This window comes from Delphinapterus leucas, chromosome 8 (assembly GCF_059928025.1).
Source record: "Delphinapterus leucas isolate spDelLeu-1000000601 "Yukka" chromosome 8, BTC_Dleu_Yukka2, whole genome shotgun sequence".
Classification (NCBI taxonomy): Eukaryota; Metazoa; Chordata; class Mammalia; order Artiodactyla; family Monodontidae; genus Delphinapterus; species Delphinapterus leucas.
The window spans coordinates 660,882-687,758 of record NC_143136.1 but is presented as its reverse complement, the minus strand read 5'-3'; the positions used below and the strand labels follow the sequence as shown (position 1 = coordinate 687,758).

General features: G+C 50.7%; 1 protein-coding gene across 1 annotated transcript in view; it reads left to right on the top strand.

Annotated features, from left to right (window-relative positions):
• FARP2 (FERM, ARH/RhoGEF and pleckstrin domain protein 2) overlaps positions 1 to 26,877 on the top strand; it is a 91,767-nt gene that overhangs the window by 40,748 nt on the left and 24,142 nt on the right. The window contains exons 7-14 of the mRNA XM_089916102.1: positions 1,827 to 1,924; positions 3,549 to 3,663; positions 9,083 to 9,230; positions 16,895 to 16,990; positions 19,014 to 19,177; positions 19,519 to 19,587; positions 20,161 to 20,218; positions 22,412 to 22,643. Of these exons, the coding sequence (XP_089772228.1) occupies positions 1,827 to 1,924; positions 3,549 to 3,663; positions 9,083 to 9,230; positions 16,895 to 16,990; positions 19,014 to 19,177; positions 19,519 to 19,587; positions 20,161 to 20,218; positions 22,412 to 22,643 (980 nt within the window). The remainder of the gene's footprint in view (positions 1 to 1,826; positions 1,925 to 3,548; positions 3,664 to 9,082; positions 9,231 to 16,894; positions 16,991 to 19,013; positions 19,178 to 19,518; positions 19,588 to 20,160; positions 20,219 to 22,411; positions 22,644 to 26,877) is intronic.

Genomic DNA, 26,877 nt, shown 5'->3' with positions numbered 1-26,877 from the left:
TAGGGTTTGGAAGAAAGGTTATGGCACGAATTTGAGAATTAAAAATGGCGTTTGAGGGTACTGCTGAACAGATACTCTCCATAGATCTATGCCTGCGCATGAAGTCGGTAGGAATTTCGCCCATTCCTTTACTGTTTTAACCAACAAAATACACTTGCTTGGGAGTGTCCTCATGAATATATGGAGCAGAAATACTTCAGGTGATTTCTTTTCTGCTACGCTTTTCAATTCACGATTGATTCTTTGAAAGAAAATGTTTGCAGTTGTTTCATCTGGGCAATAAGATTATGGAAGTGGTTTTCTTCCTTGTGTTTTATGTACTGATTTTATCATGAGCAATAAAGCAAAAACCTAAAAATCAACTCAAAACCCGGAGTCAGAAGTTAGATAAGAGAGAGCTATGATGATGATGCAGTAGTAACAGAGTAGCTTCCTAACCAAATGTGGATCTATACCTGGGTCCTCAGAGTCTTAGAACCTCTGCTTAGACGGTCTTTGCCAACCGCTTCTGAATCACAAAGTCATAGACTCAGCTGCGAGGACACGTAGAGACCGCAAGGCTCTAGTCTCTCATCTTTACGGGTTAGGAGCTGAACCCCAGGATGGCAGAAAGCACCTTACGAGTGAGCACAGAGCTTGTCTTAATAGTGTATTAAACACCTCACATTTACCAGGAAGTCCCTTTTGAGAGAATCACTTTTTATTCCTAGACAATGGTGAGTAACAGGAAGTGTTAACCTAATTCCGTGTCCTGGGTCCAAGCCGGGTTTATGCAAAAGGTCATCTTTTTATTTATAAAAACACTGCATGTTTGTGGTAAAAGAAGAAAAACTTTAAAGTTATGTAGAGTAAAAAGTCAGCGTTCCTCTTCACTCCCTGCCCACCCACCCTTCCCAGAAGTGTTAACGCTCGGACGTGAGTCTTCCAGATGAATTCACAGCGGTATGCCAGTAGATGTGGGGCTTTAAAGTCATTATTTTACAAAACAGTATCAAACTCTACACAGAGAACTGCAGGTTGAGTTTCTTTTTCCCCCACATATCCATGGCATGCCATGGATGTCTTTCCGTATTAGTATGTATGGCTGTAACCTAATTTATTTAGCCAGTCTCATGTTAGTGCAAATTTAGATTGTTTCTAGTTTTTCTCTGCTGTAATGCTGCAAATAAACATGCTTGTCCACATATCTTTGTGAACTCTGGAAGTGTTTCTGTAGAAAAGTTCATAGGGGTGGGATTGCTTAAGGCCAAGGGTGTGTACATTCCAAGTTTAAGAGAGCACAGTAAACGCTGACGGCTCACGCTGGAGTGGACCCCCAAAGCACCTGGAGCATATATGTGCTTGGGGATTATTTGCTCATGGAATAAATGAATATATAAATAGTTTCAGTCACCCTCTCTGTTACATTCTCACCAGTTAATTCAAGACTACCTGTTTCTCAGATTCTAGCCAAGCCCAAACATTATCCATTTGCCTTAAAGCTTCATAGCCACGCTTGAAGCTTCGCCTTCATTGGCTATTTCTGCTACTTCACACAAAATTGCGAGTGCAGTTTTGTGTGTGTTAACAGAAGTGGCACGAATTTGTGAGCTTCCCCCTTGAAGGTGTGGCTCCAGGTGATCTGGTGCCCTGGGCTATGGTGTGCCCGGCGTGTGGACCGCCCGCCGTGTGGATGTGCTAAGCTCTGTGGTGCTGGGCCTCCTGTGACTGCCCTTGCTCGCCGTCTACTCTGGTGTGACCTGGGGCTGTGTGTCCTCCTGAGACAGACGTGGGACGTGTGTTCAGAAGCTTTGGAGCTGATCTCTGTGCTTGGAACTCCCTCCTAGATACTTGTTTGCCCTGCAACTTAAGAGAGACCTTCTGGAGGAGCGTCTGACCTGCACGGACACCACGGCTGCCCTCCTTGCGTCCCACCTCCTGCAGGGTGAGTGTCCCGCTGGCCCGCGCTCACACGGGATGGCTGCGCCTGTGGCTGACTCACCTGCCCCAGGCTGGGCACCAGCAAAGGACGGGTGGTTCAGTTTGCAGGTTTTTCTGAAGGGCTGAGGGTTAACTTCCCACCTGGGAGGGGAGACAGGCCACGCGTCCTCCCCGCGGTCTCACGTGGCCCTCAGACCTCCAGTGGGGGGGCCAGGCAGCACCCCGACTCTGGGGAGAGCGTCACAGCCCCCGTGACAAGTCAGGCGTCAGTCCCCGAAGGACAAAGGAAGCCCTTCAGTATCTCAGAGCGGGAGGTGGTTTGAGCGCCATGGTGACTTCAGGCATGACCTGGGAGAAGCGTAAGAGAGGGGGGTCTGGAGAGCAGGTGCGCTCTTCGCCCGGGCTCTCCAGCCCCCCCCCGCCCCCCACTGCAGGACAGACAGAAGGAAATCCCCGCTTGGCTTTGGACTAGAGGCTGGACCGCATCTTCCTGGCATAGAATGAATACTTCTGAAATTTGAACTCAGGAAGTATGATATAGAGAGGTTCCAGGATTTTAGGAACTTCTAAGTTAATGGGTTAGTGTGCAGTTTACTTGGTCCCTCCCCTGACTCACCTTCTCCAAATAGCAGGTTTTACCAGAGGTTTGCCGTCCTGCACAATGGGACCCGTTCACACCCATAAGCACAGGTGTCGAAGTGGCTTAGTTACCTGTGATTTGCCCTGAGGTCCTCTCAGGCAGCAGGTGGCTTTTCAGGGCAGACGGCCTTCGGCAGGGCCTCTTGCTGAGGGCTCTGCGCACCTGATTATCTTAGAACAACTCGTGTGCCTGTGAGTTCCCCCGTGGAAGTGCGCTGCTTAGACTGAAGGGTGGTAAAGGGCCACGACAGCCAGATGCCGTGTAGGATTCTGACCGGGTCTTTTGCTTTAAAGATAGGCGGCTGCTGAAACGTGAATGGGTTCTGAGGCTCGGATGGAGCAGCAGGTGGTGGCCTTGTCCTTACCTGGGTGGTGCTGCCGGGGTTATGCATGAGAATGTCCCGTTCTGTAGAAAACACACACCAAGCTGTGATCCTGTGCATGCAGCTTTTCTGTGATTTGAGACTGTCTCAAAACAAAGTATGTTGCTTAAAATTATTGGGCTTTAACTACTATTTTGAAAATATGTGTGGCCTTAAAATACATGAAATTAGAAAGAAACATTCACTGTTCCTCAAGAATTTGAGAGGGCCTGAAGGAAGAAACAATTTAAAATACATTATCTTGAAACAAAATAAAGGACCTTATCCTGGTCACAGTAGTCTTGAGACAACTTACAGAGAAAACGTTTAAAACATAGCAAACAGGGTATAAAGCTCAGAGTTTCCCTCCCTGGAGCCGCTCACCAGCGTCTTTCCTCTCCAAGACTCAGAAAGAATTCTCTTCGCCTGCCTTTATGTTTGCCTTGAACGGCATAAAATATGTGGAAAAATAAAATACAACATTTTGTTTATTTAAGGGATATATTTTTTTGCTACAGATTTAGGATAATTTTCTTCTGCTTTTAATTTACGCACTTGCACGCACAGACACTTGTATTTTTCTTCATGTAAACATGAGAAAGACCGCCTGTTACTTTCTCGTCTTAGCGGAAATTGGAGATTACGAAGAGGCGCTGGTCCGGGAGCACCTGCGGGCCCACGAGTACCTGCCGGGCCAGGAGCGGGCCCTGGAGCGGATCCTGGAGCTCCATCGGGGGCACGCGTGAGTCGGCGCCGCCGGACGTCGGGACAGTCGGCTGGCCGGGCGGGACTCCGTCCACAGGCCTCTTCGGGACAGGCTGGGAGGGTGCCCGGGCCCCGGGCAGTGCTGGCATCCCTCCGTAAGTGGGGGGGCAGTGGACGGGGTCCCGCACTGGCCGCGCCCAGTCCTCAGGTGTTGGGGGCGGGCGGGATGGTTCCTGCTGCAGCCCTGCTGCCTGGCTTCCCTAAGGCTTGACGCTGGGACGAGGTGAGGGCGACCCGGAGGAAGAGGGGAAGAGAGATGGGGAGGCCATGAGAAGGGCTGGCGGCCCCGGGCCCCGGGGGTTGTGAGCTTGAGTTCACCAAAGGGAGAGCTCGATGGGGAGGGGTCCTGGAGGACTGGGCCCCCCTCGTGGGGGAGCCTGCTGAGAGGTGAGCGTGCTGACGTCGCGTGCAGGGCGGGCGTCGGGCAACGCAGACCCAGGCTCCAACCCTCGAGGATGCCCTTCCCTGTGGGGCCGTGCGCTTTTCCATGCCTTCACCGCTCAGAGCCACCAGCGGGCCTTTGTGTGCCTGGCTCGGGGTGGCACTGTCTGTACAGATGTGTCACTTGTGGCACGTGGGCTGCAGTGCCAGGCAGAGCCCACTCTGCGGGGAGGATGGGGTGCAGGAGGACCGTGAGGGTGCCGGCAGAGGCAGCAGCCTGGGGGTGGGGGGCACAGCCCCCAAGGTTCTAGGAGCCAGTAATAGCCCCAGCTGCTGGCGGGAGGCTGCACGTGACCCCGCGGTGCCACGCATGCCCTGGGCTCTGGGCCCCCCTTCGTCACGGAGCCAAGGCCTGAGCTCCGTCTTGGGTGTGGTGGTTTGGGGCACCGCTGGGCGTCCGAGCTGTGCACACGGGGCCACCCTTTCCCAGACGCGGCCTCAGCGCACACCTGGCCCTTAGGGCTCTGGCCCCGCTTCCTAGAGCCCCTCGGCGTGGCCTCTTTCGAGGCTGCCTTGGTTCTCGCTGGCGGCGGGGGAATGCGCCGCACCCCGTGTCACACCCAGACCCCGAGGACCAGCCGAGCAGAGGGCCCCCTCCCCGTGCCAGCCTGAGTGAGTCCCTGGTCTGCCCCAAAGGGGACGGTCACCTGTGTGGGATTTGCTCCTAGCGTTGGGGGCAGGGTCCCCTTCCTGCCAGGACACACAGGGACGGAGCCGGGCGCCCGTGGAGGGTGGGGTGGCCGCGGTGTGAAGCGTCCCACCTGGGCAGCGGCGTCGGGGCAGGGGTGGAGCCAAAGCGCACTGCGCAGGGTGAGGCAGGCGGGGCGGGGCCAGGGGGGAGGCGGGCGGGGGGAAGGGGGAGGCGGGCGGGGGGAAGGGGGAGGCGGGGTGGGGCCAGGACGCGCCCCTGGAGGATGGGGGTGGGGAGAGGCCCCACAGGCCTTGAGAAGGAGGCCCTCAGGACAGGGCCACGAGCAGCCAGAGGAAGGAAGACAGCCTGGGGCCGTGGACCCCAGGGAAGAGTGCTTCAGGATGGGGACCACAGCCCCGTGCGAGAGGCTCACTGCCGGGCCCGGTGGGTGGGGGTTCATGACGTGACCCCCCCCCCCAATGCATGGGGAGGCTGGTGGGACGGTGACCAGTCTATGCTCAGTCACACTGAGAACCCGCCTTGAGGGGAGTAAAGCACCAGACCTGAGAGGTGGCTCTGCGCCTGCACGTCGTGTGTTCGTATGCACATGTGCACGTGTTTGTAAGTGTTGCAGATATCTCTAAAGTTTGTACGGAAACGCAAAAGACCCCAAATAGCCAAAATAATCTTGAGAAAGAACAAAGCTGGAGGAATCACTCCCTGATTTCAAACAACTACACAGCTACAGCCATCAAAACGGGAAGGAAGTGGCATAAAAACAGACACACAGATCAGTGGAACAGGACAGAGAGCCCAGAAATGAGCCCACACACTTGTGGGTGAGTGAAAAGAGACAAGACTAGACAATGGGGAAAAGACAACCTCTTGAATAAACAGCATTGGGAAACTGGACAGCCACACACGAAAGAATCAAACTGGACCCTTTTTTCACACCATATACAAAAAATAAACTCAAAATGGATTAAAAACTTACATGTAAGGGGACTTCCCTTGTGGCACAGTGGGTAAGACTCCGCGCTCCCAATGCAGGGGGCCCAGGTTCCATCCCTGGTCAGGGAACTAGATCCCACACCACTAAGAGTTCACGAGCCGCAACTAAGGGGCCTGGCTGCCGCAACTAAGACCCGGTGCAACCAAATAACTAATATAATAAATAAATGTTTTTAAAAGATGACTTACATGTAACACCTGAAACCATAAAACTCCTAGAAGAAAACAGGCAGTATATTTTTGACGTGGGTCTTAGCAATACAGTTGACCGTTGAACAACATATGCGTGAACTGGGTGAGTCCCCTTATACATGGACCGTTTTCCGTAGTAGATGCTACATACTACGTGGTCTTAGGCGGGTTGAATTCTCAGACGTAGAACCTCGGATACAGAGGGCTGGCTGTAACTTACGTGCAGAGGCTCGGTGCCCCTAACCCCCGAGTTGTTCAGGGTCAACTATGTTTTTGTTTGGACCTGTCTCCTTAGGCAAGGGAAACAAAAGCAAAAATAAACAAATGGGACCTAATAAAACCAGAAACTTCTGCACAGCAAAGGAGACCATCAACAAGACAAATGGCCACCTACTGAATAGAAGATACTTGCAAATTACATGTCTGCAAAAATACGCAAAGAACTCATACAGCCCAACGTGAAAAAGGCAAACAACGTGATTAAAAGCTGGGCAGAGGACCTGAAGAGACATGTTTTTAAAGAAGACAGACAGATGGCCAACAGACACATGAAAATACGCTCACCCTCACTAATCATCAGGGGAGTGCACATCAAAACCACCATGGGACACCACCGCACACCCGTCAGAATGGCTGTCATCAGAAAGACAAGCAATGAGTCAGCAGACGAATGGGTAAAGAAGACGTGGTATGTATTGTGCAGTGGAACACTACTCAGCCATAAAAAAGGCAGAAACTTTGCCACTTGCAGCAGCCTCTGTGGACCTGGGGGGCATTGTGCTAAGTGAAAGAAGTCAGACAGAGAATGAGAAATGCTGTATGATTTCACTTATGTGTGGAATCTAAAAACACAGGAGACTAGTAAATATAACAAAAAAGAAACCAACTCAGATGTAGAGAACAAACTACTGGTTACTCGTGGGGAGAGGGAAGCGGGGAGGGGTGAGATAGGGGTAGGGGATTAAGAGGTACAGACTACTAAGTATAAAATAGATAAGCTACAAGGATGTACTATACACATAAGGAATAGAGCCAGTATTTTATAATAACTATAAATGGAGTATATAACCTTTAAAAATTGTGAATCATTATATTGCACACCTATAGCTTATATAACATTGTACATCAACTGTACTTCGATAGAAAAAAAAGACAAGAGAGGACTTCCCTAGTGGTCCAGAGGTCCGTGCTCCCAGTGCAGGGGGCCCAGGTTCAATCCCTGGTCGGGGAACTAGATCCACATGCCACAACTAAGAGCCCACATGCCGCAGCAAAGATCCTGCGTTGCCACAACTAAGACCCAGAGCAGCCAAAATAAATAAATAATAAATAAATATTTTTTTAAAAAAGACAAGAAATAAGTGTTGGCAAGGATGTGGAGAAAAGGGAACCCTTGTGCACTGTTGGTGGGAATGAAAATTGCTGCAGCCACTATGGAAAATAGTATGGAGCTTCCCCTCAAAATTAAAAATAGACTCAATACTCTCTAATGGCCTATATGGGAAAAGAATCGAAAAAAGAGTAGATACATTAGATTCACTTTGCTGTACACCTGAAACTAACACAACATTGTAAATCGGCTCTACTCCAATTTTTTAAAAAAATTAAAATCAATAAATAAAAATTAAAAATAGAGCTACCATATGATCCAGCAATTCCACTCCTGGGTATTTACCCAAAGAAAAGAGAAACACTAGCTCGAAAAGATATATGCACCCCAGTGTTCATAGCAGCATAATTTACAATAGCCTAGATACAGAAGCAGTGCCCATCAATAGATGAATGGGTAAATAAGATGTGGTGGATATACAATGGAATCATCATCTAGTTGAAGATGATTTATTCAAATGCAAGTTAATAGATGTCTATATCAACTTCAGAGAACAGACATTTTAGTCAAAGAATGGAAATCACAAGAATGGCATAACGCAAACAGTTGTGTTATTCCTTAAAGATCCAAAAACGCAGGCATTCAGAAGTAAGAAGAAAAAAAGAGTTGTTAATGGAACGTCCCACATGGAGTGTTTGGGACTTACCTGAGCGTCACGCCTTGGAGCTGCTCGGCGCCATGTGGGCCGCGTGTGAGGCGTCAATAAAACCAATTGTTGTGGTGATTATATTTTTATTCATTTTGACAATGTCTTCTTTTTTTTTTTTTTTTTTTTTTGTGGTACACGGGCCTCTCACTGTTGTGGCCTCTCCCGTTGCGGAGCACAGGCTCCGGACGTGCAGGCTCAACGGTCATGGCTCATGGGCCCAGCCGCTCCACGGCATGTGGGATCCTCCCGGACCGGGGCACGAACCCGTGTCCGCTGCATCGGCAGGCAGACTCTCAACCGCTGCGCCACCAGGGAAGCCCCAATATGTGATATTCTTAATGTTTATGAGAATATTTAGCTGTAACTGAGTAAGTAGTCACTTTTTTAGCAAAATATTTTTATATAAATTTTATTTTTTTATTTTTATTTTTTTTGCGGTACACGGGCCTCTCACTGTTGTGGCCTCTCCCGTTGCGGAGCACAGGCTCCGGACGCACAGGCTCCGGACGCACAGGCTCAGCGACCATGGCTCACGGGCCCAGCCGCTCTGTGGCATGTGGGATCTTCCCGGACCGGAGCACGAACCCGTGTCCCCTGCATCGGCAGGCGGACTCTCAACCACTGCGCCACCAGGGAAGCCCGATAATTTCATTTTTATAAAAGTGTATTCTAATGGTTAGAATTGCACTTTTTGAAAATAGTTTTTTAAAGTTTTGAAATGGGTTTAATGAGATACTAGAGTTATCTGTGGTATTTCCTTTATTTACTATTTGTCTCTGCACATAATGTTTGCACATTACTTTGTATTAAGACAAAGTTATAAGGCTGAACATCTAATGAGTGCAAAGAAAACATTTGACCCACTAGGAAATGGATTACAGAATAGAAGCAAGCGGACGTTTCCATGGCCTGTGTGCGGTGTTTTGTTTGATGTGTGTACATAAACATACAGTGAGTGACCGACCCTCTGAAGAACAGAGCCTCCTTTGTTGGTTTGTTTCTGTGGTCTGTTTTCCTGGTCGCTTCTGTCCTGTGTTTCGGCTCTTTCAGGAGTGCTGTGATCATGCTGTCTTTTATTACAGGGGCCAGACGCCTGCCGAGTCGGATTTCCAGGTGCTGGAAATTGCCCGGAAGCTGGAAATGTACGGCATCAGGTTTCACATGGCCTCTGACAGGGAGGGGACCAAGATCAACCTGGCCGTTTCCCACATGGGCGTCCTCGTGTTCCAGGTAGGAGGGCGGCTGTGCTGTGGCTTCTTGGGGTTGTTTTACGTTTTCTGGGAAGTCTTTGTTGCTGAATCCGTCTTAGACTTGGAGGAAGAGCTTTGCGGACCCTCCGATCCGACCTCTCACCCGTTAGAGAAGTTGTCTTCTTGTCCTGGACTCACTGTCACGGGGCCCACGGCCCGCAGGGCGCTCAGTCACGTCCCACTGTCCTTCTAACGTTGACAGAAGGTTGCCCCCGTGGAACCTCAAGCCTGGCTCTGGCTGCCCTGTAGGGCGGCGTCCACCCCCGCGGGGAGGCTGCTGCCCTGTGGGGTCTCCGCCACGGGTCCCAGTCACCGTTCAAAGCACAAGACAGAACAGCCTGGGGACCCTCCGAGGGCAGTGCTAGGGTTCCCGGGGATGTGTGCGGTAGCGGTGTTCGGATGGGTGAGTGTTACATAAAGGGCCACTGAGTCGTGTTTGTGGTGAATGTCCTTGTGCCGGGCCGTGGGGTGTGACGCGCCTGGAAAGAGCTGCCAGGGCACCGGCCTGCAGCTCCGGAGCCCGCGCCTCACCAGGTGCTCCCGCCTCCCCTCCAGGAGCTGCCTGCTCCCGGCCCGTGGAGTCGGGCGCCTCCGGTGGAACGTGGTGCCCAGGGTTGGCGGTGGCGCTCTTGGCGCCGGGCTGGCTTTGCGGCTCTTCCCGCTGTGGCCCGTCTTCGCTGCCGGCGCCTGAAACGGCTGGTCTGATCCAGGCCTCCCTGATCAAGGACACTTTGTTTCTTCTGCTTTTCCTTTCTCTTTCTCAACTTAGCCAGCAAATTTCAATTTCCCGTTGGAAAAAAATTTAATTTTGCGTTTAGAATGTCAGTTCTGTTACATTCCACCTGAAATCCAGGCCCTTTGAGTGGTGTCCAGGGCCTCCCACACCCGCTCCCTTTGATGGCGGTTCCTACCTGGCACAGAGGGGAAATCACGTCCCTCAGGATCAAGCTGTTGTCATTTCTCCAGAAAAGGACAAATAATTTATGACCAGAAGAAACCGCAAAAGCATGAGGTTAGAGACTTGATATGAAAGGCGGCAGATTGAATTCATTTCCACTCCCTCAAAATCCCCACCGGCATGACCGTTAAGGAATTTTTTTTTTAACCTTACATCAGTAAGAACAAAGAATGGAAAAGGAAACCACAGAAAACAAGGACTATCGCCAGAGTCTGGGGAGTAGGGAAGCAGGCCCTGACGGCCCAGCGAGGAGCCTGGGATCCCCAGGGGGGCGGGGAGGCCGGATGGGGCGGGGCCGGCAGCTACAGCACGACCCGCCCCTCCAGGACGAGGCGCCTCCCTCCCCTCGGAAGGTGGAGATGAGGTGCCTCACGAGCTGGTTCTGACATCGGGGACCCTGCTGCAGCCCTGGGAGCTGCCAGCCAGCACTTCAGAGCCTCCTCTTGTAAAGACTTCCATCTGGAAACACTTTCAATTCAAACGTCCCAAAAAGCTGTGAGAATGAGGATAGCACACAGAGACCCCATGCACCTGTCCCCCAGGTTCAGCTGTCACCATTTGCACCTCCCGCTGACATGTGTTCTCATCCCTGCCGCACAGACACACGCCCAGACGCACACAGTTTTTTCTGAAGCCTTGGGGAGTAAGGTGCACACGTCAGGGCCTTTACCCCGAGAACTTCAGTGTGTGTTTCCCAAGAGCAGAGTATATGCCCTGTCGTGACCACAGTCAGTCACCACTGAGGCCGCAGGCTCTTAACACCTGGCACACGGGTCCGTCCTCAGTCCTGTCAGCTGGCCAGTGGTCTCCCTGCAGGACAGGATCCCATCTAGAACCAGGCCGTCACGCTGCAGTTGCCTTTAATCTGGAACATTCTTTTTTCTTTATCTTTTATGAAGACGGTGTTGAAGAACACAGCCCCTTTGTAATAGAAAGTTCCTCGTCTGTGTTTGTCGGCTGTTTTCCTGTGATTAGATTCAGGTGACGTGTTCCCAGCTGGACCACTGCCCAGGGGACATGTGTCCCCCTCGGGGGTCACACCCGAGATGCCACCTGGCCTCCCTGGCGATGCAAACCTTGATTGCTGTGTTTTCTGGTTCTTCTACTGCATAGTTACTGATTTTCCTCTTTCAACTAATAAGTGGTCCATGGAGAGCCGCTTTAAGACACAGATGTTCTGTCCCTTGTCATGTCCCTTAGACTAGCGTCCCCTCGTGATGCTCCCTGGCCAGTGTCTACCAGGATGGTCACTAACTCAGGCACACCCAGAGCCTCGCTGTTAAATAAAGACAGTGACCAAGGGTCGCCAGAAATTTGAGGAAAGCCTTTCTTCAAGGGAAGATGGTATTTGAGGGACACGTCCCAAATTTGTGCGAAGAAGAGACTCAGAAGAAACAGAAACTGTGCTGGGGGTGGAAGAAATGGAAAGCACGCTTCCTCAGAGAGGTTACTGCTTTTCATCTATCAGATTGGCAAAACAGAAAAATCGCTTTACCCACATCGCGTTCGTGGGGAACAGGAACACAGCTTTAGCACGAGTGTAAACGTTTCTCTTGTGATTTTTTATTCTGGCCTTGTTTGTAATAGTAAAATACTGGTAATTAATTATTAGGAGGCTGGTTAAATAAATGGTGGGGCATCCATATTATGGGATAATTGGACAACTGTCCAAAGGTTGCATGTGCTCTCTGTGTCCTGATACGTGAAACATTCTTTGAGATGTATTGTTAAATGGAGAAGATGTTCAAAACTGTGTGTGGAATTTGCTACCGCTTATGGGGAAAAGAGGGGAACTTATAAACACACACACTCTATTTATTCCCTACAAAATAAACTGGTGTTGACTGCCCCTAGGATGGTTACTATAGCCTGCAGGCTTTTGGAAGTGGGGAGAGGGGCCTGTTCATTCTGGACTCAATTTTGGTACCTTAAGAATTTGAACCTTGTTAGTATGTTACTGTATTACATTTTCTTTCTTTTTTTAATTTAAAAATACTTTATTGCTAACAGTGTTAACTATCATCTGAGCCTTCAGAGAGTCATAATCTTTTTCCAACAGTAACATCAAAGATCATTGATCACAGATATCATAACAAATATAATAATGAAAGTTGGAAATATTGTGAGAGTTACCAAAATGTGACACAGAGACACGAAGTGAGCAAATGCTATTGGGAAAATCAGCGCCCATAGACTTGCTCAGTGCAGGGTTGCCACAGACCTTCAATTTGTGTGCCTTACGTTTTCTAAAAAGCCTCACAGAAATAAGGGAAAAGCTTGCATCTCTGAAACAAGAGCAGGGCAGTTACGGAGAACAAGAGTGACGCACGTTGGCGGAACAAGAATGTTTGGAAGATGCAGTTGAGGAAATCTCCACAGAACAGAATAAAAGATAAAGGGTGGGCTTCCCTGGTGGCGCAGTGGTTGAGAGTCCGCCTGCCGATGCAGGGGACACGGGTTCGTGCCCCGGTCCGGGAAGCTCCCACATGCCGTGGAGCGGCTGGACCCATGAGCCATGGCCGCTGAGCCTGCACGTCCGGAGCCTGTGCTCCGCAACGGGAGAGGCCACAACAGTGAGAGGCCCGCGTACGGAAATAAAAAATAAAAAATAAAAAGATAAAGGGTGAAAGATGGGAGAGAAAAGTAAAGAAAATTCCGGCGCTATCCAGGAGGTCCAGCACCCCAGAATTCTAGAAGCAGGAACCAAAAATCAGTGGAGGAATTGTTAAAGAAATTACACGAGAAAAAGTTTCCGGAACTCAAGGCACAAAGTTCCAGGTTGAAGGTGCCTGCAGGTTCCAGTGTGACGGCAGCAGGACTCGTCAGTGCGAGCTGCCAGAGGTGGGGGCAGTTGGAGAGCTGCCGGGCTAGTAGCGGCAGGACTGGAAGCTGGAGACGGGAGGTTATACACGTGAAAGAAGAGCATTTCCAGCCTGGGATTCTGTGCCCTGTGCAACGCGACTCCTGTACAGAGAGAACATGAAAGCATTTTCATATATGCAGGTTTTCAGAAATTCAGTTCCTGCACAGCCTTTTGAAGGCCAACACTGGAGGAGGGAGAAACTCGGATGGGAGCTGAGGAAACAGGGTGACTCAGATTGGAGAAGGCAGAGGTGCGGGCTGTGCTCAGATGGGGAGAACGTTCGTCAGCATAAGCACAGAGGCGGCCTCCAAGAAAGGGCTGATCAGGGGAGCTCCCTGGTGTCCAGTGGTTAGGACTCGGTGCTTCTGCTGCCAGGGTCCGGGTCCAGTCCCTGTTGGGGAACTGAGATCCCGCAAGCCGGGAGGTGTGGCCTGTGAGGGGGCAGGGGGAAGAATGAGCGATGGCTTCATGGGTTAGACCGTATCGAAGAATTCTAAAGGTCTGCGGGGAAGTTTGGGGCTGAATTAGCGACAGGTACCTAGAGATTAAGCAAATGAAAAGAAGCAGTTAGTGACTCCAGGAAAATTAAAAGCGAAGGAGTGGACTTCCCTGGAGGCGCAGTGGTTGAGAATCCGCCTGCCAGTGCAGGGGACACGGGTTCGAGCCCTGGTCCGGGAAGATCCCACATGCCGTGGAGCAGCTAAGCCCGTGCACCGCAACTACTGAGCCTGCGCTCTAGAGCCCGTGAGCCACAACTGCTGAGCCCACGTGCCACAACTGCTGAAGCCCGTGCACCTAGAGCCCGTGCTCCACAACAAGAGAAGCCACCGCAACGAGAAGCCCACACACCGCAACGAAGGGTAGCCCCTGCTTGCCACATCTGGAGAAAGCCCGCGTGCAGCAACGAAGACCCAAAGCAGCCAAAATTAATTAATTAATTAATTTTAAAAAGCAAAGGAGCAAAGTATAGTTATAATTCAGGTTGGCTCAACTTGCAAGCAGTACTTACGTGATCAGTAATATAAATACCGAATTTTAAATTTACCAAAAATGGAGGGAGTGTGGGGAGGGGTGGACGTGAGGTCGTGGTGGGTGTGGAGGTCCAGGAGACGAGATCTCAGAGCAGGGTACAGTAGCAGCCTTGGACGAGCTGTGTGGACATGCGGATGCAGGTCCGGAAGGCGGTTCTGTCCGGGGGAGCAGGCCTGAGGGTGGCCCGGAGAGCCCTGAGTCTCTGGGTTGTGTTTCAGGTCTTACTTGGCATTTACAGCTGAGCCGTGGATTTTTTTGATAAAATCCAAAATGAAAGCAGTGGCTCTGAGTGGCGTGCTGCTCGGTGAGTGTCAGGGTTGACCAGGGCAGAGTGAGGGCAGTCATCCGTGGATTCTTTGTTTCGATTTATGACTCGGTTAAAGCCCTGGGATGTGGTGATTTTTTATTTTGACCCAAAGGGAAAATGGGAAGGCAAGCTTGCAGCTGGGAACAGTGTGTCTCTCGCTCTTTTCTGTGTCTTCCTGGGGAGGACAGGCCCTTCCCTGTCCCTCCTGTGGCCACCTGCTTTCTTAAGCCTTTGCCCTAGGCACCTACCATCTAGAGGTGAGAGCTGGCGGTGGGCGTTTTCTTTTCTTTTCTTTTGTTGATGTTTTATTGTTTGGTTGTTTTGTTTGCTTTTTTGAGAACCCAGTTGAAAACCCTCAAATATTTTACTTTGAGTAGCAGTTGAAGTGACTTCGTGTCTGGACAGTGTTGGGAGCTGGGATACTTGGGTCTCATCTAGACCCTGTCATTTGTATCTTGGCCTCAAGGACACTTCTTAACTCAGGAATTTTAAAAACTGGATATAATTCACACATAACATAAAGTTCACCATTTAAAAGTATAATTCAGTTGTTTTTAGTATATTTACAGAATTGTGTCACCGTCACCACTAACCCCAGAACGTTTAAATCGCAGCCTCACCCCACGCACCGTAGCAGTCACTGCCCGCCCCTGCTTTCTGTCTCTGCTGATTTCCTTGTTCTGGACATTCCTGTAAATGGCCTTTGTGCCTGACAGCTTTCCCGTCTCAGAGTTTGTCCGTGTCATGCATGTTTCAGTGCCTCCTTCCTCTTTAATTGCTTAAGTTGTTGTGGGTTTGTTTTGTTTTGTTTGTTTGTTTGTTTTAGTATCTCTGAAGGGAAAACATTCTTCACCTTGCCACCCCCCATCTTGAATTTGTAGAAAAGAGTAAATGGTCATGATAATCGAGAATAGAAAAGAAAATGCCAGAAAAGTGTTTCAGTCCGTTTAACATTTTAATTCTGGAAATGTTTCAAGGTTATGGAAAGGATATGAGAACAGTAGAACGTGCTCCTTCCCCAGAGACCGCATCCAGCTTCCACCAGTTGCCCCAGTCTCGTTGGTTTCAGAAGATCCCTTCTGAGGCCAAGCTCTCTGCCCAGTCAGGATCCCACTCTGGCCTCTTCAGTCTGGAACTCTCTTCCTTCTCTCCTTGATTCTCCTGACCTTGATGCTTTGGAAGGTTCAAGGCCAGTCATTTTGTGACATGGGCCTCCCAGCACCTGCTGACGATCAGACCCTAGTTAAGCTTCTTGGGCGGGTGAATGACAAGCGAGTGTGCCTGGTGCAGCCCGCGAGGTGGCCCACGGTACCTGTCTGTCCCATTGCCGGTAGTGCCAGTATCCATCACATGGTTGGAAGGCGTTTGACAGGCTTCTTCGCTGCAAAGTGACTTTTTATCCTTTGTAATTAGTAAGCATTTTGTGGAGAGATACTTGAAGACTGTAAATTTCCCAGATGGTTGCCAAAAGGCAGCTTTTTAAATTCCATTCTTCATGATCCTAGAAGGGTTTTCTCCTCGTTTGTTTATTGTCTTTACGTCCCTGTGGATCATGGGTTTGTATTATAATCGTACTATCACTCAAGTTATAATTCGGGTTATAATCTGATACTTGATCTGTTGTCATTGTTTGTTTTGATCTTTAAATTGACCCACGTCAGGGAGTCCCTTCAGGTGGCTCCTGTGCCCTTTTCTTTTTTTTTAGATTTTTTTGATGTGGACCATTTTTAAAGTCTTTATTGAATTTGTTACAATATTGCTTCTGTTTTATGCTTTGGTCTTTTGGCTGCGAGGCATGTGGGATCTTAGCTCCCCAACCAGAGATCGAACCCGCGCCCCCGCATTGGAAGGTGCAGTCCTAACCACTGGACCACCAGGGAAGGAAGTCCCTCCTGTGTCCTTTTGACATTTCCCCGTCATTTTTTGAGCACTTGTTTACTTTCTTACGCAATAAGATGGTCCAGGTTCCTTTGTTCTTTGCCTGCCCCACCCTGGAAGAGCAAAGGGCCCTGGTCTCCTTAGTGGACAAAATTGTTTAGAAGCTGAGGTCCTTGCCCAGTGTGCCCACTCTGGAGAGTTGGGGGTTCAGCCTTGGGTCCGGGTCCCATCCAGCACCCCGGGATCCCTCCGTCCTTCCCTTCAGTGAGAAACCCAGCTCCGCTCCAGCCCCGCCCTGCCACCACCAGGCCCCTCCCAGCCGCCGTCCTCGCAGTAGGGGGGCTTCAAAAATGTTCACTGTTAACATTGAAAACAAGAGGTTGTAATAAAGCTTTATCAAAGAAATAAAGTTTTCTTCCTAAAACAGAGAGATTAGTGTGCTTAGTATTGACATTTTAATTCAGAGCCTTTCCGAACATAAAGTGTCAGGGGCTTGCTGTGCTTTCTGGCAAGGATGTGACTTAACCTTCTCTGTTTCATGAAAAGTCGTGTGCATGCGTCAGGTTACAGATGTTCCTCAACGAACGTCTGTGTCCTGAATTCCAGAGCAGCACCAAGATCAACACTTTCAACTGGTCCAGGCTCCGGAAGCTCAGCTTTAAGAGGAAGAGGTTTCTTATCAAACTCCACCCAGAGGTCCATGTAAGTATTATTTTGAGAACTTTTTAAGTTGTAAGAGAATTTACTCTGCTAGAATACTGAGTTTTTAATTACTTCTTTTTAAAATTTATTTGTTTAATTTTGGCTGAGTTGGGTCTTTGTTGCTGCACGTGGGCTTTCTCTAGTTGCGGCGAGCAGGGGCTACTCTAAGTTGCGGTGCACGGGCTTCTCATTGCGGTGGCTTCTCATGTTGCAGAGCACGGGCTCTAGGGCACGTGGGCTGCAGTAGTTGTGGCACACAGGCTCAGTAGTTGTGGCGCACGGGCTTCGTTGCTCTGCGGCATGTGGGATCTTCCCAGCCCAGGGCTCGAACCCATGTCCCCTGCACTGGCAGGAGGCTTCTTAACCACTGCACCACCAGGGAAGTCCCTTTAATTACTTTATATATCGTTTCAGCATAACTCACATAAGAATTTAAGGACAGGATTCGGGACTGGGGACAGGCTTCGGGGTGACCTGCCCAGCACTTCTCACCTAGAGGGCATATCAGCATCCCCGGGGGCGGCCCCGCCTGAGACTCAGCTGTGGGGTTGGCCTGAGAGAGTGCATGTGCGACAAACTCCCAGGGCTGCTGAGAACTGTTGGTCTATTACAGCCAGTCCTTCTTTGGGTAATAAAGCTGAAATACAGAGTGTTTAGCTGTGATCTGAAGAAGCTCCACAGCAAATCAGTGTTGGAGCTTCTGTCCAGAATGAAGAGAGGGGCGTTTCCAATATTCTCATGTGTCTTTGATTGAGAAATTGACCCTTTAATAGCTCTAATTGAAGTAGACTTGATTTTCAGAAAATAAATGTTCCTTTCTTTTGAGATTGTGAGTCAGTAAGGTAATAATTAAATATAAATTTACTGAAATTAGTAAAAAGGGGGAAAAGTAAATGTCTGTACAGTCTGATAGTTGGAAAAATCCAGTGCATCAGACTATTCAGAGACGTTCACGTTGTCACATGTCTACTGTACAAAGGAAGTTAGGGAATAGAAAGCGGATTAGCTAAGCCGCTGTGGGGTTGGAGCTTAGGAGGCTGTCAGTTTAGACACACTCTAGGAGCTCAGAGCTCCGGCCGATCTGGAGGAGAGGCTTCACCTAAGCTTTTCGAAGGCACTTGATTAGCGTTTGTCAAACCCCAGGGTCACGTGCGGCGTGTAAGTGTGTTTGGTAGCAAGTATGAACAGATAGCTTAATTGTTTTTCACGCAAATATTTCTTGTGCGGATGAGAGAGGAGTATAAGGAATGCCAAAAGCATGTACAAAATACAAGTAAAAGGCTGCCTTTTTTTTCCTCTGTAAAAAAAAAAAAAAAAAACTTTCTGGCAGAAAGGACAGGGAGAGAAGAGAATTGCGGCTTTATATTCCAAAGCAGCTCTTCTTTGGAACAGCATGATGTTTCAAAGTTCCGGACTGTGTCTGTCTCTGCACCTGGCAAGGTTACGTTTTATATCCCTAAGCACTTAGATTTTTAAGATTAAACATAGGAGTCAAAGTATTATGCTCTTTCTGGCAAGTAATTTGGTAATAATATATCATAAGGTTCAAAAATGTGCATTGTTTCTGAGCTCAATATACCATTTCTAGGAATTTATCCTAAGGAATAGCCATGAGAGACAATGCAGTAGTTTCTTCATGGTGATGTTTGTAAGCCTGAAAACCCTGTGTGTCCTGGGCATCTGAAACATCCCAGAAAAACCCCCAGGAGAATGATTGGGTGATAACAGATAAATGCGTCAGCCGGCCTGGAAAGATGCCTTAGTTTCCTAGGTGGGAAAAGGTTACAAAGATAAACTTCAGAATGTTAGCAGTTGTGTAATTGTAGATGGCCACATTTTCCTGATGTTTCTACAATGAATATATACCTTGTGTTTTTCTTCTCTTAAATGTAAATGGAACCAGAAGTCTTTGTATACAACTTTGAGGAAGAAAATGTGCTAATCTTTAACTTTGGAGTAGCCTTTTGCCTTCCTAAATTTTATTCTTGACATAGTGACTCGAACCTTTGTCTTTTGTTCCCAGGGGCCTTACCAGGACACCCTGGAATTCGTGCTGGGGAGTAGGGACGCGTGTAAGAACTTCTGGAAGACGTGTGTAGAGTATCACACCTTTTTCAGACTTTCTGATCAGCCGAAGCCCAGAGCTAGAGCCATCCTCTTCAGCAGAGGTTCCTCCTTCAGATACAGGTGGGGCAGCAGTGCCAGGCGGGTCTTGGCCTTGTCTGTGGGACTGAGAACCCGAACAGCCTCAGTCAAGAAGAAGGTGGTGTGAATGTTCCAGAGAACTACACGCAGACTGCAGCTATTGTAAAACTGGAGAAAGCCTATCAAATAAAATAGTGGGAAAAATAGGCTTCGTAAAAATTGTTTAGAAAACTGGTTATGCTTGTTGCAAAGTATAATTTTTAGATGTATATGTAAACTTGTGAGAGAGGATGGGCAAGTCTTACTTTTCCTTTGCTTTTGTGAAAAATTAATGCTGTGAATTACTGTTTATTGTTTTCTTTAAAACCTGATTTTTTTCACAGTGGAAGAACTCAGAAGCAACTAGTGGATTATGTCAAAGACGGTGGGATGAAGAGGATTCCGTATGAAAGGTAAATTTTCTCATCTTCATGATGAAAAGTGTGGGCTTTGAAAATTAACGTTTTAAATACTTTAACCTGTATTTGAGTAAAAATCATTTCAAATATGTAAACGTGTATTTTGGCACTTGAGTTCTGTTTCTTTTATTTATTTTAATGGTGATAGGTTGTATTTTACAGTCATTTACAGTTACTGTGTACAGATACAGATACTACTTTCTGGTTCTAGTCTGCATCGCTTAGCTTAGACGTAATGTTCTTACATATTAGATGTAATGTTTTTACATATTAGATGTAATGTTTCTACATAGCGTGGTAAACTTTGAATCTGAAAATTCATGTTGTTGCTTTGCATGTGGAGTTTTTCCTTCAGTGTGAAGGGGACAATTTCACCTCTTCTGGACGTGTAGTTTTTGTTTGAGTGCTTGTTTTCTGTCATCCTGCCATTCCTGGTTACGTGCCTCACGTTAACAGAGGCTTGGCCACATGTTTATGCAAGTCCTTGCGCGGCACAGCATGTGCTGCTTTAGAAATGGGGGTCAGGCGAGGAGGGCTGGGGGCTCACAGCCTGTTCTCTGTTTGCAGAAAACACAGCAAGACCCAGATGTCTCTCCGCGCCCTAAATGCCAACTTGCCGAGGCAGGTGAGTCCTTCTGCGTAAAACGTACACGATATAATCACCTGTCCTCTTTGGGGAAATAATCTGGCAATGTTGTAACAAGAGTCCTAAAATTAGCTTTGTCATTTGTGCGGAAATTCCAATCCTGGGACCCTGTTTGCAGAAAGGAGTCCTGAGTGAAGAGAAAGCTCTGTGCATTGAGATGTGTGACAGTGTGGTTTGTCATTCGAGAAATCCTAGCGACCACTGTCTGTGCCGGGTGAGTCACTGGCAGTTCTGGGCGTGTCCACGTGAGGCGCTACTCAAGAGCCTTTAAAATTTAATCTCGTTTCGGGAGAATAGTGCATGAGCAGGACGCGCCCAGAAAATATCAGTATGTGAAAGTAGCAGGGTGCAAAGCAGCCTGGGTCACGTCCTCATTTTGATTTAAAAAGAGAAGTGTATGCACAGCATCAAACGTGATCTCTGAGCGATTGGATCCAGGCAGTTTTTGTCTTCTCTTTGTGCTTCTCTCTATGTATTTTTTCTTCTCTTTGTGCAGTGGACACAGTGCTTTTTGTTGTCAGGAAAACAACTGAGAAATACTCCTTCTATAAAAGTGCAAAGTGCGGTTAAATGCCAGCTTAGGGAGGTGATTTGCTTAGTGAAGCCGTGTTCACTGAGTGCATATTTTGCTATTATCTTAAGGGTGAAAAGCAGGAAACAAATGTGTATGCCTGTGTGTTTGACATGATCACAGCTATATGAAAACAGGTACACACAGGTGCACACAAACACTCACAGGAGACGTTTGGCCACAGTGTCCCAGACGTGACAGTGCTGTGTTGTGAGGCCGGGACGTCAGTGACTCTGTGTTTCAGGTCTGCTTCTCTGCTGTCGCTCCCTGTGTTCACATTTGCGTGTTGACTGCCACATGCAAGTATATTTTTACAGAGAATCTTGCTCTTTTCATGTACTGTTATCTCATAACTTTCTATGTGTGGCTGTATAGTTTCATATTTATACATTTTTATTGCTGCACAAAGTTGATTTTCGTTGACAGTTTTGTCATTTATACTGTTATAGTATTTCCAGAAGCTACACTTGTACCTCATATATTAAAAGCTCATGTGTCCTAAATTTTTTTTTAATCGGGTCTTTTAAATATCAACATTCTTTAACTCTTCTAGGTACGTTTTCTATTTTGGAATTCCTTGTTAAATCAACTGAAATTAAAAGAACTTATTTTTGTTTCTTTAACAAAGTTCAAATTTGTGAGTGGTCTAAAAGTTACACTTAAGCTTTCAGTTCTCCGATGCTGTCTTTTGAAAATCACGGAGAATATGGAATATGGTCGATGATTAGAAAAAGCCACGTGGTAGACACACGAAAAGGGATTAATCTTACGGGTCACGAGCTGCCGCTTTGTCTAAAGGGGTGGTCGCTGTGCTGCTGCTGCTGCTGCTTCTGCTTTGGTCTGACCACCCCCTTGTGATGTTGTGAGTGCCGGTGTGACACGGCTGTGTCTCGGTGACACGTGAGTGGGAAGGGCTGCTCCGTGTCCCTGCGTGTGGGACTGTGAGCCAGGACGCAGTGCAGGCGCCCGGCGTGGCGAGCAGCCCCTCCCAGCACTCCACACCTGCCTTGTCAGCCTCTTCCTGCTCATACGCGGGGCCGCTCCTGCGCCTCCGAGATGCCCGGGGCTCCTGTGCACGGCGTGGGCAAGGAGCTCCGTGTGCGGACCTGGCCCTTGCTGCCCAGGCGGTGTGTGGATGCACCAATGCCTTTTGTCCCCCGGTGACCCCTGGCAGGGCGGGGGAGGGCGCCTGGGTAGCTGAGTGGGGCAGCTCACCCCTCCTCCAGCTGCCTAGCCCCAGGGGAACAATGATGCCCAAAGACAGCCCCAGGCAACTTCAGGGTGACCCGGGTGCCAGGGAGACTCAGGGCCTTTAGTGGTGGAAATGACCTTTCTTGTAGACAGGTCACGCCTAACGCAGAGAAAAAAGTGGACTTACAAGGGACCTAAATAGATCCTGGGTCCGTTTGAAATCCTGTCTGCATTTACAGATCTTCAGTTCTAAAAGGAAAGGTCTGACCTGCTGCCCTCCTTTGTAGAAGCTGTGACAGAAATGTGTGGGTGCGGCTGTACTCACCTGGGCCCAGTTAGCTCTGTGACTTCCCAACAGTAATTGCTCATTTCACGTGTTCCTTTTTCTCTTCTCCTGATTTGATCCCCAGAGCGTCTTGTTCACCGAGGGCACGAGGACTCCCGCGTCCCCGTCTTCAACAAGTGCCTCCTTCTGTTCGGGCCCCGCCTCCCCTCCAGCCCCCGTGGGCCTGCTCGGTTCCAAGGACAGCAGCAGCTCCCCGACAGGGCCCCCGGCTCCCAGCGCCAGGTGGCCAGCTGCAGAGAGGAGCGGCGTGGCCGCGGCCCCGCCCCCCGGGCCGCCTGCGTTCCAGCCTTGCCAAGGTGTCGGGTCGGGTCGGGGCGTGTGGAGCTGTGGCCCCAGCAGTACTGAGGGGCTGAGTCGCGCCGCCCTAGGCCTAGAGGCAGGGGGGGCCGGCAGGGAGCGTGCAGGTCACAGTGGCCATGGTGAGGGTGCCTTGACCGTGGGCCCCTCCCCTTCCAGGGGGGCGCCCACGTGTGGCCGGCAGAGCCTCCGGGGGGGCCCTGTTTTCACATTGACAAGCGCCCAGCTGCCGGCGTTCGAGGAGTTCAGAGATGGCGGCCTGGCAGACATCTTCTTTGCCGGAGGCTCTGAGGCCTTTCCTTTCCCCTTCGGCAGTCTGCGCCCGCAGGCCCTGCTGTGTGGCCGCCTGGGGTCTGCCCCGTCCAGCCCGGAGGGGTCCTCCCCGGAGCCGGCCCGTGGGAGTGGGGTGCGCGGCTTTGAGTCCGAGGAGGAGGGCAGCCTCGGCGACGTGCACCCTGCCGACACCTCGGAGCTGCTGGAGGTGAAGGCGCAGGCCAGCCTGATGCAGCGCCTGCTCAGCCCGTCTGCCGCCAGCTCGCTCTGGCTCCACCGGTCCGAGACCAGCTCCCTCAGCAACGCGCCACTGGCCGGCAGCCTGTCCGCGCACACGCCCGGCTCTGCCGCCCAGTCCGAGGCCAGCTCCATGGCCAACTTCCCCGCCTGCTCGGTCCGCTCTGAGGCCAGCTCGGCCTTCCATTTCTCGGACATCGTCGACCAGTTAGAGCAGCTCAGCTGCCCGCCCACGACGGCTGAGGACCCGAGTGGCTCCGACACAGACTCGTGGGGCTCCGAGGCCGAGGCCCCCCTAGACGTGAGCCTCTTCTTCGGTAACCCCTTGGCTCCGACAAGGGGAGAGAGAGTCCTTTTCGATCTGCAGAGTAACATAAAGAATTTGACTCCTGGAGAGCAGGTCGATGAAAACCTGTCCTGACCGTTCCCGGCTTCCCTCCTGGGTGACCCTCACCTGCTCGGGGGGTGAGGGCTCAGATTGTCGGCTTTCGATACAGAAAGTGATTTGTGGTCACGGCTAGATATTCCTTTTTCACCCTAATTCTCTGATTGATTGTTCTGTTTGGAATACCAAAAAGTTAAAACTTGCGCTTGGAGCGGTGTTAAAAGCTGTGCCGCAGGTTTAAAATGGATGAGTGTCTCCAGCTCACCCTTCGGGGCCGGTTATCTAGCCTGTGCAGCTTTATTCTTCTGGCGTTTGCTTCGATACAGCAAAAGTGGTGCTCTGTGTTTTGAGTGTTACACGGTTCTGACTCATGTTGACCTTCAGTGGGATGCATGCCTCATGCCTGTTGCTGCTTTTTAAGGCGAGGTGTGCAGCCCATGATTAATTATGATGGAGGTTTTGTTTGATTTGACTGCACGAAGTCTTGAGCAGGCCCCACAGGACCCAATTCCTGGGGAGGGCAGCGGGGGCTGCGGCCTCCTTGTGCTGTGGTCTGGGACTGCCCAGGGCGGCTCAGTGCCCGAGGCTTGGTTGCGTCCATGACTTAGGATCCAGGGACCGTGCTTGGAGAGGTGTTGGTTTAACCTGCGGGGTAAGCGGGACTGTGTCCTTTCCACCTTCCTTGGGGGACGCCATGCACTCGGTTGCAGGGAAGGCAGAACCAGACACACCAACCGGCCCAAGGGGCATGGCGTTGGCTCGAGCCGGCCAGCCGTTTCCTTGGGGCCGACGGGGGCTTGTTCCCTGTGGGGACTGGGCACCCGGGGCCTCCCCAAGCTGCTGGGGACTTGGCCTTTTGTAGCAGTGGTGTCTCCTCCGGTCAGGTGTGCACCCAACACAGCTGCGGGCTGATTCTGATAGACCCCATCCGCACGCATCCGCCCAGAGGCCTTGGGCAAGGTCATGTGTGTGGACAGGCCAAGATGGCTGTGGCCCTGGGGGCACTGCGCTCCACACCCCGCGGACGTGGGGCCAGCGCTCAGCACAGGCTGCATGGCCGGGCCCCTCGAGGGCTGGATTTGTCACCGAGTCCATGGACTGGGTCTTGTGCTTCCTTCCCGGTCTCACCTGGTGGAGCAGCACCGTGTTTAAAGGTTAGTTTTCTTTCTGAAAGTCCCATTCTCGCCGTGTGTGCGGACCCCGTTCCCGGCGGCCGCGTGGAGATGCCGGGGCTTCCCGGCAGGCTCGGTCGCCGTCTGTCGATGGTGTCGATGGTGTCAGTCGGGTACCAGCAGGGGCTTCAGCCTAATGGGTCGGTACTTTCCATCCTCGCAGCTGCCTTACCGCCGCGCCGGGTCCCTCGTGGCTCTGGTCCCGGGACGTTCACACCCGTCGCCCCCGCACCTCCCAGGCCATGGGTCCGTCTGCATTGGTGCTGACTGGCCGGCGTCTGTGGAGAGACTGTGTGACCGTGACCGACGTCACTGGTGAGGATGGCACGTCTGGGACACTTTGTGTCACTGAAAAGACGCACCGTGGGTGTGTCTGGCAAGGAGCTGATACAGATGCTGTCCATCCAACGCTTTTCCTGAATCTTAGTTGACACGACGGCTGCCTCTGTCCTTGGTCGGCTGTTGTCTCCTGACTGTGCCCGCCGACGCTCCGAACTAACAGAGTGTCCTTTTGTCTTTAAAGCAGCCCGTCCTTGTGTCTGGGCAGAAAGTCTGAGCCAGCAGAGCAGCCGGGGCTACAGGATGCGGGGCGGGGTGTGGGGAGGGGGGTGTGTGGTCGTCGTCACATGTCGAAGAATCTGAGTAAGTCCTGTTCTCAGACGTCTTTTACTGGACCTTCCTGTTAAAGGTTTTATCTTGTTTTTTCAAAGAAACTTCTTTTTCTGGGGATAATTTTCTAACTTTTGTTTAGACAGCTTTCAGGATATGCAGAAGCGGAAAGAGGCGTATCAGGAGTGAAGCCCAAGCCTGTTGGGCAGGGCCGTCCTGTGTCCCCCCTGCCATGTCCCCCCGGGTGTTGCCCCCCTCCTATAAAGTGGGCCTGACGCGCTGACGACCTTCCTCAGCGCTCATGTGTCTCTGGAACGTAAGGTGCCTCCTCACTGGCCCCACGCAGACGTCACCCCACAAGGTGGACGAAGTGCTGGCCGACGTCTGGTTTGCTCAAATCGGGATCCAGACCCGGTCCGCGTGCTGCTCAAGGTCGAGATAGCCCGTCTGTCTCCTCTTCCTCTTTCCCATTTGTGCTGATGACTTGCAGGGAAGCCGAGCGGCCTGGGCTGTCGTCGGTCTGCCCCTCAGGCCCTGCAGCCCTGGAGGCTGGACCTGAGCTGCATTGACTGCTGACCCCGACCCCTGACCCCCTCCCTGTTCCATGCATGGGCAGCGCGGCTCTAGAACGAGCCCAGCATCCCAGACGCTCTGTGGACACTGCTGGTGAAGGTGTTATTTTCAGATTCAGGGTTAGCTTTTTGGTCAGATTTGGAGAAATTTTGAACAACTTTCCTTTTCCAGAGTGTTCACAATATGTTTAATTTTACAGCTTTCTTTTATATTGAAACCATTTCTTTAATATCAGTTGTGGCTTCTTTGGACTCTGCCCACAGCCCTTCTTCCCCTTCACTCGAGTGGGAGGAGCCCCCTCCCGGAGGGGACCCTTCGGCAACCGGGAAAGTGAGCCTGAAAGATAGATCCTACAGGTCCGGTCTTTCTGCTTGTAGCCCAGGCAGTGGCACTGTCGTGTTCTGTCTAGTAAGAGCTGGCTTACAGGAAACATTAAAATATCCAGCATGGTTCTGAGTGAGGCCAGCAGCCGGCCTTTGCTGGGTTTGCTGAAGGCTGTTCGTTGTGATTGCCTTTTATTTGAAAAACACGTTATGCGGTGGCACCACCTTGGAAGGGTGGCCCCGTAGACCCGGATTACAGGATGAACGTGCAGATTGGCGTGGGACCCACAGGCTTGGGAGCAGCCCTTCTCACGCCGGCGCCGGCCGCTGAGAGCGCACCGTGGTGCGCTTTGCTCCGCCCACGGGGGAGCCCGGCACTGTCACCGCAGCCCAGAGGCGGTGCCCGCCGTCCCCGCCAAGTCCCCTGGAGTGACGCACTCCACTTACGTGGACTGTTTATGTTTACTAGCTATCAAGTCTATGATTGTCTTTCCGTTTCCAGGGTCTAACGACAGCACAGCCTCACGTTAGGCAGGTTGACGGCACTAAAGCAGGAAGCGGCGCGTCCCGTGTGTGCCTTTTCACATCACACAGGAGCTCTCTCAGGGCGGGGTCAGAGCAGGACTCCTTTTTCCAGTTAACACGCGTTTTTAAAATGGTA